Here is a 14,804-nt window from a genome sequence, read left to right on the forward strand (position 1 = left end):
ACTGTGATATATCCTTCAGAGAAAATTATCTTATTGGATAGTTCTTGGTAATTTGATGAATTAAATTCTTGTCTTCATAAATAATGCTTTTTTTTTTTTTTAACTTTGGTTACACTTGTTTTACATGAATATTAGTAACTGAGCACTAAAGGACTCTGGGTGCCTACTATAGGCCTAAATCTATTATTTAAAATTACTGTTTCACTTAACTTTTAATTAAAAGAAAATATTATTGTCTAGAATTTTGTTATAGTAGTATTGGGAATTTATTAGGTGTTTTAACAATAAGAAAAAAAATGATGCTGCGTTATCCTGCCATTATATTCCTTTCTTCTTTGTTATAATCAAAGTAGGTTTAGAATTTTGCAAATTGAGGGAAATTAGGATACTGCTCAACATTTTATAATAATATAATCATATAGCAACTTTAATTATGATTTTCAACAAGATTATGATACACATAAAAAGCATTAGTTTAAGTTGAAAAATATATATATACTTGCCTAATTCTAGGTAGCAAATGTAACTCAAATTTTTGATCATTACAGCTTTTACTTGCTGTAATGTTAATTTGCATCCCAGTCCCTGAGGTGCCTTTAAAGTTATTATGTACTGCATACCTTAAAGATTCTTCTTGATGTTACTGTTTTATGAAAACTACACATCTCTAAGTTAAGAGCTTAACTAGTATATCAGGTACCTGGAACTTCTTTAGCCCTTAGATCTGTCACTAGGGTTATATAGTGTTTATTGGAACTTGGGTAAACATAAAGCATCATTAGCAAACTAGAAGAATTATGGGTTGATGGTAGAAATTTAAAAGAAGAAAATAGGAGGAAGAAATGGAACTCAGAAAAAGTGGTATACATGAAGAGTGGTAGAATATCATCCAGTGCCTCACAAGTCACTTCCTACTTGTTGAATAGGAACCTCATTCTAGTCTGTCTTCTAAATAGTTTCACAAGTAACTATAGAAGTGTTTTTAAGGGGTTTTTTTTTTTCTTTGTTAAATGTAACTCAGGATGAATGCAAATTGTGAGAAATTACAGATCTTTCTAAATTGTGCATTTAAATATGTACCAGAGCAAGTGGTAATGATGGTGAAATGTAAATTACTATTCAATATCAAATTTTTTCTACATATCTCCCTTTGTATTTAAAGATGACGCTTTTGAGTTAGAAAAGACAATCTCAGATTTCTTTTATATTTTGCAGTTCCGCCATTATTAACAGACTTCATAACCTTCAAATGTTCTGCCAGTTAAATTTGAAATTGCCCTGAAATCTTTGCTTAAAATGAATCACCCCTCCTTTATTCAGGATTTTTGCCTGTTGCAAGTGATTTTCCTTTGTCCTTAGCTATTCTGTATAATGTTATGTAATGTTTTGTTGCATCCTTAACACTTTTCTTCCACCTTCCCTACTTGTAGTCTGTGCTTTCTACAGTTTGGGGTTCCTTTGGAATCCATTCTCTGCATCTGTTCATATGTAGATTTATTTGCCACGTTCCAGGACCTCGTTGCAAGTGGTTCTGTCCCCTGGTTTGATGATGTTCCCAGAGGCAGGTAAGTGGCATAGCTGAGGCCAGATGTGAGCAGAAAGTCAGTTCTTATAGTCATATATAGGACCACTGCACTAACAACTTCTGATAGGTTCTAGAGTTTGATACCTCTAGGTGAAAAGGAGCTAGAAATGTGGAGTTAAATTCCCTGGATTAGCATCCATTACAGGAAGGAATGAGAAGATGTTTGAGTTGATTCTTTTCTATTTTCTGTTCCTAGAAATAGTATGCATTTTTAGTCATTAATATTTTGGTCTTGATTACTTTAATATTCCAGAAATTTTTATTCCTCTTATAAAATAAGCAGATGGAATGCCCCTGATGACATTCACTCAGAAAATGCCTTGCTCTCCTTTCAGGGAAGTTGAATTTTACAGATTAATTCTGGATGTCTCCCCCACAGTTGATTTTCTTCTGTACCGTTAATGACCATTTCTATTCTCCTTTTCTGGGTATTATATTTGTACTTAAGCTTACATTGGTGATTGTTGAGTTGTGTTTGAGGAGTGTTCAATATGCTGAAAAAGAACTTTAAGCTTGGGAGAACTGATCTTGGGTCTAGATTGACACCCCCCGAAAGAACTCCAGGCATTCCTGTTCCTGTGGGCTAGTGCTTATCCTTTCCAATCAAATATTGACTTCTGAACTAATCCCAAGGGTTTTTTCCTAATGCTGACTAAGAGCAGAAATGCTGCCTTGGCGAGAGGGGTCCAGGAAGCAGTAGACTTCATCTTTCCTCAGCCTGCCTGGCCTTTGGTGAGTTTGGGGTGTTGACAAGAGTTCTGAGCCTTCTTGGCAGAGAAGGAAGGTCAGAAAGAGAGAAGTCCATGGGCAGGGGGCCAGGTCCCTACTTGCCTCGTTAGGGAGAATTCAGTGTTGTCTGTCTGGTTGGCAGGACACATCTAATTACAGAGACCCAGCATTTCAGCAGTTTGCAAAAGTAAGTGATATGAAGGGACAGCTGCAAGACAGCCACAACGTAGATCTGAGGAGATCAAGCATTTATTTCACTTGGAAGAAAGAGAGAAGGAAGGAAGCTGAGGGCTTAGCAGGGTAAGTTACTTTTCCATCAACTCCTCTGCTTGCTTAGTTTATAGTTGAGTAAAGCATTTAGCACCCCAGGGAGTGTTAATCACTGATTAGGCAGCTAAATATTGTCATAATAGCAATGTTCCTGATGTTTTTCTCATTTTCTCTTTCTCTTTCCCAACCCCTTTTGATGATCTCCAATGACTAGCTTCACTCCCCCTTCTCTTCCTTACCTCCCTAAAGACATTTTTTTGTTTGCTGGTGGATTAGAGAAAATTAGATGGGCCTTCCTGGTTTAGAGATGGTGAGAAGATGACTGTGATTTAGGTGAAACTTGAGGCTTTTGGTGGTAAGGAGGGAGGAGGATAGAGGACTTAGATGTGGGAATAGACTAATATTTTAGGGAATTTGGAGATGAAGAATGGGTTTTTGTAGGCCATCCAGTTCATATCTTCTCTCCTTGCCAGTCCTTAGTGTTGGTGTTCTCTTTCTTCTATACTGGGATTAAATTAGAGCCCAAGTCACTGGGGATAAATAGAAAAATAGTTAGTGATTTCCTTTTTATGTGGGGTAGACTCTGAATTCTGGAAAATTCTGAAAGCTTCCTATAATTCTTAGCAACTTCTCCCTTGTCCTGTCTTTTTTGCCTTTGTTTTTCTCAGTTCACTATCCCTCCTCCCCGAACCATTCACCTTGAACTCGGAGGATCTTGGGGTTCATTGTTGGAAACTTATAACCAGGGAAACTGGGTCTGTGACTGGGGTACGCAAACTCAGACATGAGCCTGATGATACATATAGATGTAAATGTGAAGACCTGGCTCCTCATTCCCAACCTTCTTACCTTCCTGCCGTAAAATTAGTTCATTTGTATCAGGAACCCACTCTAGACACAGAGGAAAACTATGACATCAGGGATTTCACCCACACCATGCCTCCCCAAGCCATGTGATCCCTTGACTTCCAGTCTGTTCAACGAGTATTCCATTAGAGTTAATCTTCCATTGGAGGAAGACTTCTCTTTGGAAAGGCAGATAAGTGAGGCAGTACCTTTCAGGTCTTAATTGGCTTCCATTGCAGTATAAAGGCCTTTGGTTGAATATGAAAGATATTTATTATTACTCCTGGAATTTAAGACTCTTGAATTATCTCAAAGATCCTTTTCCTCCATACGTAGAAAGAAAAGATGAATCCATTCTTTTGAGGTTTAAGATGGTGTTGTCTTGCCTGAGGGAGCTGGATAGATAGAGCTGATAAATGCTTCTTCTAGAATTGCAGTTATGCTGGAAATGTGATGAGAATGATGATTAAAAGTGGAGGGAAGGATCAGGTCAGTTGTTGGAAATGGGGTTCTAAGGTGTAAAGGCAGTTCCATCCACCTTGAGTAAAGAGACAGGAACCTTAAATCCTAAAATAATGTATCATCTTTAGGTCTAATTTCTTCTCTGTTGGTGGGATTGTAGAAGATATGATATACAGATGAGCCTAATTGTCTCTGTTCTGTGGACTCTGAAGCCATCTGTTCATCTGTGGGATGAGGAGGGAGAGTACAGGGGTAGAATGAAAGGACAAGGAGAAAGAAAATACAAAATAGTTCCTCCATTAACCTCAGGACAGTGGTTTGCAAAAGCCATGTCAAAAGATAATGGATATTAGCTGTATGATTTGGGGAGGACTTTTGTTTGATTGTTCTGCCACCTACATCTCAGCTGAGTGATGATTCTGGAGTGTTTTTCCTGACAGATCTGGTCCAGAAGGATTAAATGTCAGGCCATTTTTGTAACAAAACATGACTCGTGATTTGAACTTTAATAGTTACCTCATTCACAATAAAACCAACCACTGTCAGCATTTTTATCCTGTCATTTCCCTGTCCCTGAAGGCAGTTTACCTGGGGAATAATATTTATTTATTGAAGTGTATTCTGTTTACAATGTGTTAGTTTCTGGTGTACAGCATAGTGATTCAGTTATACATATATATATTCCTTTTCATATTGTTTTTCATTATAGGCTATTACAAGGTATTAAATATAGTTCCCTGTGCTATACAGTAGAACCTTGTTGTTCCTCTATTTTATATATAGTAGTTAGTATCTGCAAATCTTCAACTCCCAATTTATCCCTCTACTCATGCCCCCTTTTTGTACTGGTAACCATAAATTTGATTTCCTGTCTGTGAGTCTGTTTCTGTTTTGTAAATAAGTTCATTTGTGTCATTTTTTTAGAGGGAATAATAATTTTTTAGCTTCTGAATCTCTAGATACCTTTTTTTTAATAATTGAAGTGAAATTCACATAACATACAGTTGATCCTTTTAAAGCGAGTAATTAAATGACATTTAGTACATTCACATTGTTGTGCAACTGCCACCTCTATCTAATTCCAAAACATTTTCATCACCCCCCCAAAAAACCCATAACCATTAAGCAGTTACTCCTTATTCCCCCTTCCACTCAGCCCTTGGCAACCAAAGATCTGCTTTCTATCTCTGGATTTACCTATTCTTGATATTTCATATAAATGGAATCATTTAACTAATGTGACCTTTTATATCTGGCTTCTTTCACTTAGCATGTCTTTGAGGTTAATCTACATTATAGCATATATCAGTACTTCATTTCTTTTTATGGCTGAATTTTCATTCTCTCTCTCAATCTCTATTAGTCTGATAAACACACACATATGTTTTATATATATATATATATATATATCCCAGTTTGTTTTTTCATTCATCTGTTGGTGACCTTTGGTTTGTTTCTACCTTTTGGCTATTATTAATAGTGCTGCTATGAACATTTGTGGGTAAGCATTTTTTTGAGTACCTGTTTTCAGTTATTTTGTGTATATACCTAAGAGTGAAATTGCTGGGTCATATGGTAATTCTATATTTAACTTTTTGCAGAGCTGCCATATTGTTTTCAATAGCAGCTGCACAATTTTACAATCCTGTCATCAGTGTATGAATTCCAGTTTTCCACATCCTCACCAACACTTGTTATTTTCTAGCTTTTTGATAATAGCCATCTTAATGGGAGTCAAATGGTGTCTCATGTTTTTGATTTGGGTTTGATTAGTGAAGTTGAGCATCATTTCATGGGCTTATGGGCATTTTGTATAATTTCTTTGGAGAAATGTCTATTCAAGTCAGTCAGTTTGTTTGTTTGTTTGTTTGTTTATTTATTTATTTGCCAAAATGTGCCTTTATTTAAATCTCACCCTGTGGTTAAAGTTCTACCCTTTGAATCTCTTCTGAGGAAAACTTTTTTTTTTTAAACTCTGTGATGAACTGTCAAATACTTCAGATTTCCTATCACATTTCTCAATGATTCTCTCCTCAGCTTCCCCAACCAATGATCACAGGTCATGATTCCATGTCAATTCAAGTCTTTTGCCCATTTTTAAATTGGGCTGTTTGTTGTTGTTGAGTTTTAGGGGTTCTTCATATATTCAGGGTATTAGTCTTTAATCAGGTATGTGATTTACAAGTATTTTCTCTCATTCTATGGGTTGCCATTTCACTTTGTCCTTTGATGCAGAGAAGTTTTTAACTTCGATGTAGTCCAGTTTACTTTTTCTTCTGTTGCCTATGCTTTTGGTGTTATATGCAAGAAATTGCCAAATCCAGTATCATGAAGATTTTCCCGTGTTCTTCTAGGACTTCATAGTTTTATCTCTTACACTTAGGTCTTTAGACTTTACCGTCAAACTCAGACCATTTTATTTCATTAATTCCCAGAATGTTCCCATCTACATTAGTATGCTCATACCCTTCTTTGTGCTTAGAATTCCTTGTTCTCTGTCTTTGTGTATTCAAAGTATTACCATATTTCATGGTCTATTCCAACTGCTGCCTGCTTCATAAAGTCTTCCTATAGCTCACCTTCTGAAGAGACTCTCCTGATCTCCCATTACTGCTTTAGTTTCACCTTTCTGATAGGATTTATATACTGCCTTAGGGTTTGCATCTAATCCCACTTCAAGACAATTAGATGTTAAGTATATTTTTCATATTTGTTGTAGTATTCTGCATGTGATTTTCTCTCTTTATCAATAAATATTTATTGAATGGATGGATGTTTTAATTTTTTCCCAGTATAATCCATTTTGTTTACTGAGCCCTTGTGAAAGGAATGGGAGAAGACAAGCCAGGGAAGGAGGATTTCACATTGTTCTTGCTATGTAGTGGGTGGATGTGGGCTTAGTTCTACTTCAAAATTCACCTCTTTGGGAAGTTTTTCTAATAATTTGCATAATGTGCTTTGACTGCATAACTATTAGCATTGTAGTGCTCATTTCATATTGCATTTGATTTCTACTTCTTGTTGTACTCTTTATAAATGTAATTATAATCTTTTAAAATGTATGTTTTCCTTCCCCAACTAGATTAGGTTGAGTGATTCTCCAATTAGGTGGTAGCTTTAGACAACCAAAACTTTTTGCTTTTTCCTCTTCTAAGTTTATTTTTAAAATACACTAGTAACATATGTATATATTCCTTGTCTAAAAAGTCAAACATTACAGGTAAGTCTAAAGTCCCCTTTGATCAACCCAGTTCCCATCCCAGTGCCTTTTCCCCTCCTCAGACTTAATCTGTTACCAGTTTTATATGCGCTCTGCCAGACCTGTTTTAAAGCATTTACTTACATATATGCTTACATTATATATAGAACTTCATATGTAACACATATATGTATAATTGTATTCACATCTAATTATTTCTTTTTCACAACTGCCTGTGGTGATCAATAATCAGTAGATATGAAATAAATCTTACTGATACCTGGGCCTGAGGGGCTGGAATGACAAGTGAAAGGTCAAACATATGCAAACACATTTATGTTCAGTTTGCAAACTTCTATTGCATATCTGTTCTGCATATAGTCTCCAGGTATTAGTGGACAGGCCATGGCTCCACGGTCCCGGCGACGAAGGCACAAGAAACCCCTCTCCTCAGTGGCTCCTGTGGTTGTGACCCCACCCACAGTTGTAACCCCTGTGCCTCTGACCCTCTCAAAACCTGGCCCTAGCATTGATACACTTGGCTTCTTCTCCTTGGAGAATAATGTTCCTGGCCTATCCCAGCTGATCCTTCAAAAGCTGAACATGAAAAGCTATGAAGAATACAAGTGAGTGACTAGCCTTATCCCTTGTAGAAATGATTTCAGAAGGTGGAGAGGGAGTACAACTTGAGGAATATGTGGTATCTGCAAAATGAGGGATTTTCTCATCCTTATTTTTGCCAGTTTTATTACTGTAGAAGAAATGTAATTTGCTTAAATAAGAAATAATGGGAGTAGGAGAGTGGGAAATACATAGGGGGCAAGGTATGGGTCATGAGAAATTTTGGAGATATTTTTCCTGTTGTCACTGCTTCTCCATGCTGTCTCTGCAGGTTGGTGCTAGATGGGGGTACTCCTGTATCAGGCTTTGGATTTCGATGCCCTCAAGAAATGTTCCAGAAGATGGAGGACACATTCCGATTCTGTGCTTACTGTAGAGCACTCCCTAGTGGCCTTTCAGACTCCAAGGTCCTCCGGCACTGCAAGAGGTGGCGAGCTGGGGGCTAATAGGGAAGACATCCAAAAACGATCCTATTGCAGGAGGAAAGGTCTGAGAATTTTCAGAATAACTTAAGGCCCTCTCCTTATTCTGTATGATCCAGGCCACAGAGAAATTAGAAAAGGTTTGGGCTCCTGCTTATTTTGGTATTATGGGGAGGTTAGAGATCACCGTGTAATCCCCTCTACCTCCCTTCTCTTGAGTACTTAAGTGGTAAGACCATATCTATTCTGGGGAGGCTGGGGTCAAGCCATCTGTGACAAGAGGGTAGCCACAAACTCCTGGTTTCTTCTGTAAGGGATGTCAAAAATGAGTTCCAGATGAGGCTGAGATGTCCCTCTGACCCAAGAGAAAAATTACATTCCCACTCTCTCCTGCCTTCTCTGCCAAATATAGTCCTCAAATTTGGTGTAGCAGCTGTCAGTCCTCTCCCTACCTTCCTTACGCAGTGATCTTTCTTCCTAGGTGCAGGAATATCAATTCCCCTCCCCAGATACCCCTCAGTCACCTTTGAGGTATAGGAGCATCTATTTCTGGGGCTCATTCTCTCAGGTGCAGAAATGTCTATTACTGTGGTCCAGAGTGCCAGAGGTCAGACTGGCCAGCACACAGGAGGGTTTGTCAAGAGCTGCGTCTTGTCGCTGTGGACCGTCTCATGGAATGGCTTCTGGTCACAGGTGGAGTGGTGGTATTGGGGAACTCTGCCATAACAGTCATAGTTGGTCATACTCGGGACAAACATATGAAAGCATGTTATGAGGAAAAAATGAGGAACTGAGTGGGATGGGGAGTGGGGCCCTACAGGTCAGAGGTTGGGAGAATGAACACAGAGGAAATATTGAAGCCAGGGAAGGATCAAGTCATTTCTTGTTCCTTCTTTCCTGCAGGTGATTTTGTCCTACCCTCAGGACCTTGGTCATGGCTGACTGAAGTTGTACAGGGCTGGGACACCTGGTTTTCTATGCAACGTTTACAGCTAGATTCTACACTGGATGCTGTGCTTAATAGTCAGGCCATGACCACCCTTTGGGCCAGTGCAGGACGGCCAAGGCCAGACCCACATGTCCTGCAGGGCTCTTTGAAGCGGCTGCTGACAGATGCCCTGTCACGGCCCTTGACGCTGGGCTTTGGGCTTCGGGCCTTGGGGATAAACGTTGGGAAGGTCGGGGGAAGCACAGTGCATGTAGTTGGTGCTTCCCATGCAGAGACATTCCTCACTCGCCCCGGGGACTATGATGAGCTTGGCTACATGTTTCCTGGGCACCTTGGCCTCCGTGTAATCTTGGTAGGTATAGACGTAGCTGCTGGCTTTTCGCAGAGCACCTCGGCTTCACTTCTGGAACCTGGCACAGTTCAGCTTAGTGGCCATAGGGGCCTCTATCATGACTTCTGGGAGGAGCAGGTGGAGACTGGACAGATAGCCCATCCAGATTTGGTGGTGGCATTCCATCCTGGTAAGAGTCTTTGGCTCGGGGGAATACTGGGTCAGTCCTGGGAATTTCCCATCCTGACTCTTGTACCTTTGGAACCCCATTCATTTGGTCAGGTTAAATGTAATATAATGATGACCTGGGTTGATCATTAGCCATATGTGCTACACTTGGGTTCATAATTTTCCCTTTGAAGAACATAGGGTGGGTGATGGTGGTAAATGAATGTTGGAGGGAGCAAGGTGAAGGGTGGGCACAGTCAAAGAAGTATCTTAATTAGGGTCTGCCTCAGCCTTTATCCTTCCTATTCCCATCTCTGTCTTTGTTCCGTAGGTTTCCATGCTTCTTCGGACTTGATGGAGTCTTGGCTACCCACCCTCCTGCTACTTCGTGATTATGAGATCCCTACAATGATTACTGTTTACAGGTTTTGCCCTCTTCCTATTTGTGATACCTCCCTGACTCACTCACACCTCTCTTTATGTAAATGAGCTCATTTCTTTCCCCCTTGCTCATCTTCTGCCTTTTGGTAAGGATTTTCTTCCTTCCCGCATTTGGCTTTCTCATCTCCTGAAACAAAGTGCTACGCTAGTTAATTGAGTAGTTACTATAGACATTTGGGAGGGAGGGATTGCTGTTGCCTCGTCCAGCCTTAGGTAATTTTGGGGATTGTTGAGTTCAGAAATGTCAAGTTCTAAGCAATTTCTCTCTTATGTCTTTCATAATCAGCAGAGCAAATTTTCTTACCTGTCTCCATAGCAATCAGGAGTTGACAGCATCTTTGCAGATTCTGGTGGACCTGGATATGCACATCACAGCCTATGGAGCCAACCCTTTTGCGTCCCTCAAACCTGAACAGGTCTATTCCAACCCCAACAAGCAGCCAGTATACTGCAGTGCCTACTATATCATGTTTCTTGGAAGCTCCTGCCAGCTGGATAAGAGGCAATTGGAAGAAAAAGTAGATGGTGAGGTATAAATAGCTGACCTCAATCCTGGCTGGATGTCTAGAAAATGACAAGTTGTGATGAAATTACCTGCTAATGCCAGGTTATTGCTAACTTTGAAACCCACTATATCCTAAACCTAATTCTCTCATCTGGGTAGAAACTAAGCTAAATGGGAGATCCTATGTGATGTGACTCATTTCCAAGAGGTTAGCTAAATGTAGCTTCTAGAGACAGGATTCTAGATTTAGCATGTGGCAAAAAGCCCTCACATAAATCTTTACAGAACCTAGAGTTCCTAACAGTTTTGCTTTATGAGAAAGTTGTACCTTTTGACTTGAACCAGATGGCACCAAGGAGAGGAATGGAACCTTATTCTTCTGAAAAAGACTTTCTTCTCATCCAGTAATTTGGGCTAAAAAGTGGAGATACTAATTACTCCAAGTGGTGGACAAATAGGATGGGCAAGTCAGAGAAGTGGTTAGGACATGGGGGAGGTTGTGAAGATTGGCACAGTCTTCTCTTTCCTGGCTTTTTCGAGATACGTGTCCCATTTTTGTTTTCTCTTCAGGACTTCTAGCCCTAGGGAAGCTTTTTGCTCTTGTGTTGTATTTTAGATATCCCAGGGTGTATCAGACTTTACTTGAATATATAGGAACTTGTTATCACCTGGTCTATACCACAATAAACTCAGTTTGGGGCTTAGTAAGTCATTTGCTTTATCTTATCTCCTATTCACTGGCAAGTATTACCTGTCTACACAGAACACATCAGGATTGGAGGTTTCTCTCTGGCCAAAGTTGTGATTAACATCAGCTCTCTGTTTGGGCCTGCCTCTCTACCACACCCTGTCTCTTGTCATCCTCTTATCACACTCCCAGGACTAGGAGAGTCCCAGGTATTCATTCCTACAACCTTCTGTGACCTCAACCCCGCTACTTATATCCAGAATATATGTAAAGAATTCTTACACCTCAATAATAAAAAGGCAAATAACTCAATTAAAAATGGACAAATGATCTGAGTAGATGTTTCTTCAAAGAAGATACACAAGTAGTCAATAAGCACATAAAAAGATGTTCAACATCATTAGTCATCTGAAAATACAAATCAAAACTATAATGAAATAGCACTTCCTTCACTCAGATGTCAGTAATCAAAACATCAAAAATCAAATCAGATAACAAGGGTTAATGAGGGTGTAGAGAAATTGCAACCTTCATACAAATTGCTGGTGGGGATGTAAAATCTTGCAGCTATTTTGGAAAACAATGGCATTTTCTGAAGAAGTTAAGCGTTGAGTTACCATTTCATCCAGCTATTCTGCTTCTAGGTATGTACCCATGAGAAATGAAAATATGTACATAATTGTTCATAGCAGCATTATTCATAATAGCCAAAAGGTAAAAAATAAACCAAATGTCCATCAACTTATGAATAGATAAACCACATGTGGTATATACACAGAATGAAATATTTGGCCATAAAATGGAATGAAGTACTGATTCACGCTACAGCATGGATAAACTGAAAACACGTTCATCCGTGTTCATGTTCAGGGAAAGAAACCAGTCACAAAAGGCCACGTATTGACTGGATGCATTTGTATGAAATGTCCAGAAGAGGCAAATCTATGGAGACAGAAAGCAGATTGCAGTGGCAGCATAGAGATGAGGAGGATGAGTATATTGGGGGTGATGCCTGAATGGTGTGGGGTTTATCTTGGGGGTTATATAAATGTTCTAAAATTGATTGTGGTGCTGGTACAACTCTGTGAATATATTAAACAACCATTGAACTATACACTTTACATAGTAAATTATATCTCAATAAAGCTGTTACCAAAAAATTTAAATCATAATGTAAAAAAATGAGAATATTTGTTAAGTGGTTAACAGTGCTTAGCACATAGTATGTATTTAATAAATGGTAGCTTTTATTGAATACATACCACTTGGAATTTTAATCAGTAACATAGATTGAACTTCCTGTGCAAGATGGTTTGACAATGGAAAAACCAGGTGGGAAGCCATTTTTATGGTCCAGATGAGATATTGCACATGTCAGCTCAGGTGATAGTAGTAGGTATGGAAAGGAAAAGCTGTAACAAGAGAAGCAAATAAGTAGATAATGACATTTTATATCTAGAACATGAAAGTAAAATCCATAGGGTCTGATTACTGATTGTGTTGGGTGAAGTGTGATATATCAGAGTCTAACACAGTAATAGGGGACACAGAAATTTCCAACTTAGAATGGTGGTGATAGGACATAAAAGTGCCTAGCTTCATGCTAAATGCTGAGAATTCTAAGATGGCTTTTGCTCTTTAAGTGTTTACAGTTTAACAGAAGACTAACACAAGCAGAGGCAATATAATAAAAGTTATATTTTCTAAAGTCAGCATATGAAGTGAAAAGGCTGTATTTTCTTCTTTTTTTTGAAATAGATTTTATTTTTTTAGAGCAGTTTCAGGTTCACAGCAGAGTAGAAAATGCAGAGAGTTCTCAGAAAGTCCTCCCCACCCACACATATATACTCCCCTACCCTCAACATCCCTCATCAGTGTGACATATTTGGTACAATCAATGAACCAACATGGACACATTATTATCAACCAAAGCCCATAGTTTACATTAGGGTTCACTCTTGATGGTGTACATTCTCTGGGTTTTCACAAATGCATAATGACATGTAGCCACCACTATAGTATCATACAGAATAATTTCATTGCCCTAAAAATCTGAAAAGGCTGTATTTTCAAAAGTACATTGAAATTCCCTTAGGATAACACTACATTGTGGATTCCAACATATCATCTCTCAACAAGTGTATCAGAGCCAGTTTTTCCTCTAGTATTGGAAACAAAATTTATTTATTAAGTTGATCACCAGATGAAATAGTTGGCTTGAGTTTTGTGGGCCCTGTTGTAGTCGTCAAGTATTCATTGAACATTTATTAGTAGACTCTGCAGATAATCCCTATTCTCAAGGAGCCTATATTCCGGGGCAGTGGAGGGAGATCACCAAAAGTAAACACAGAACTTCAGATGCTTTTAAATGTTACAAAGAAAATTAAATAGGATAATAAGTGTGTATAACTGGTAATGGTGTTGGTGGCAGTGGTGGCTACTAATGTTACAATGTTCAGGGAATACCTACCTCTCTAAGGAGATGGATGACATTTGAGATGCAACATGCAGTGGAGAACATTTCAAGTAGAAGCAATAGCAAGTGCAAAGATCCTAAGAATCTCTGGTGTGTTTAAACTCAAGCTCAATATGTTTGGACAGAGGGCCATTGTGACCAGAGTTTAGTGCTTGAGAAGGAAGGTGTAGAGGGATGAGATCAGAGAGGTAGTCAGGGGCCGAACTATATAGGGCTTGATAGACCAGGGCCAGGAGTTTGGATTTTATTCTGGTTCCAGTGGGAAGCTATTGGAGGAATTTAATCAAGGGAATTGTATGACCAAATCTATTTAGAAAGAGCAGTCTAAGAGTTTCCTAACCTCAGCACTATTGACATTTTAGTCTGAATAATTCTTTGTTGAAGGGGGATGCCCAGTGTGTCACAGAATGTTTAGTAACATCCTTGGGCTCTTCCCATTGATACTGGTAACCCCCTCCTCCCTAGCTGTGACAGCCAAAACCGACTCCAGACATTGCCAAATGTCCCCTTGGGGAAAAAAATTATTGCTCTATCTGTACAAAAGTTTTGTGTTAAACACAAAGGAATATTCACATTAGGAGAAGCATAATGGCTCCTATTTCACATGAACTCTGAAGCATATAATGGCTTTTCAGAGGTGTTTTTTTTTTTTTTTTTCGCTAAGTTTATGTGGTTGAATACAGGTAGATTAAATGCCCATGTGCTATGACTGCTGTTAAATGCGCCATGGCAGATATCTATAAAAGGTTTAGCTGGGTGTGAAAAGGGAGTCTACCCAAGGGAAGGTAAAGAAAAGGAGGAAAAGGTAAAGAAAAGTTTCTTAAAGTAGGAAGGAGATGGTTGATCTGTGAGTTGAGTCTTAATAGATGCACAGTTGTTAAAAGGCAGGCAGTACTTTCTAGGCAGAGAAAGCCTGAGGAAAGGACCTCTGATCTTGGAGGGCCTTGTATGTCAGGAAATGACGAATGGAAGTGGTGAAGCGGAAAATCTAGTGGTACTGTCTGAATAGGCTATTGGATATTTGGGCCTATAGCTCAGGAAACTGGGCAGGAAATAAGAGGTTTGGAAAATAACCTCTCAAATTGATAGTTAAAGGAGAGGGGAGGGTGGGG

At 39.0% G+C, this 14,804-nt stretch overlaps 1 protein-coding gene across 2 annotated transcripts; it reads left to right on the forward strand.

The window, feature by feature from the left end:
* The first annotated feature begins 71 nt into the window (after positions 1–71).
* Positions 72–12,753, forward strand: MSS51 (MSS51 mitochondrial translational activator). 2 transcript variants are annotated; one of them, XM_010984159.3, is made up of 7 exons: positions 72–2,614; positions 7,473–7,717; positions 7,984–8,139; positions 8,703–8,827; positions 9,038–9,604; positions 9,914–10,007; positions 10,340–12,753. In XM_010984159.3, the coding sequence occupies exons 2-7, from the start codon at positions 7,497–7,499 to the stop codon at positions 10,557–10,559; spliced, it is 1,383 nt and encodes a 460-aa protein (XP_010982461.1). In that variant the 5' UTR covers positions 72–2,614; positions 7,473–7,496; the 3' UTR covers positions 10,560–12,753. The 2 variants fall into 2 exon arrangements, with proteins under 2 accessions (XP_010982461.1, XP_064344126.1); XM_064488056.1 differs by having other exon boundaries at positions 72–7,717.
* The last annotated feature ends 2,051 nt before the right edge of the window (positions 12,754–14,804 follow it).

The sequence above is a fragment of the Camelus dromedarius genome, chromosome 8 (assembly GCF_036321535.1).
Source record: "Camelus dromedarius isolate mCamDro1 chromosome 8, mCamDro1.pat, whole genome shotgun sequence".
Classification (NCBI taxonomy): domain Eukaryota; kingdom Metazoa; phylum Chordata; class Mammalia; order Artiodactyla; family Camelidae; genus Camelus; species Camelus dromedarius.

What these genes read in the sequence shown, in the direction of transcription:
- MSS51 (XM_064488056.1), top strand. Translation starts at nt 7,497, where the DNA reads ATGGCTCCACGGTCCCGGCGACGAAGGCACAAGAAACCCCTCTCCTCA. An exon ending in AAAAGCTATGAAGAATACAA is followed by an intron (nt 7,718 to 7,983) that starts GTGAGTGACTAG and finishes CTGTCTCTGCAG; the next exon opens with GTTGGTGCTAGATGGGGGTA. An exon ending in ACAATGATTACTGTTTACAG is followed by an intron (nt 10,008 to 10,339) that starts GTTTTGCCCTCT and finishes CTGTCTCCATAG; the next exon opens with CAATCAGGAGTTGACAGCAT.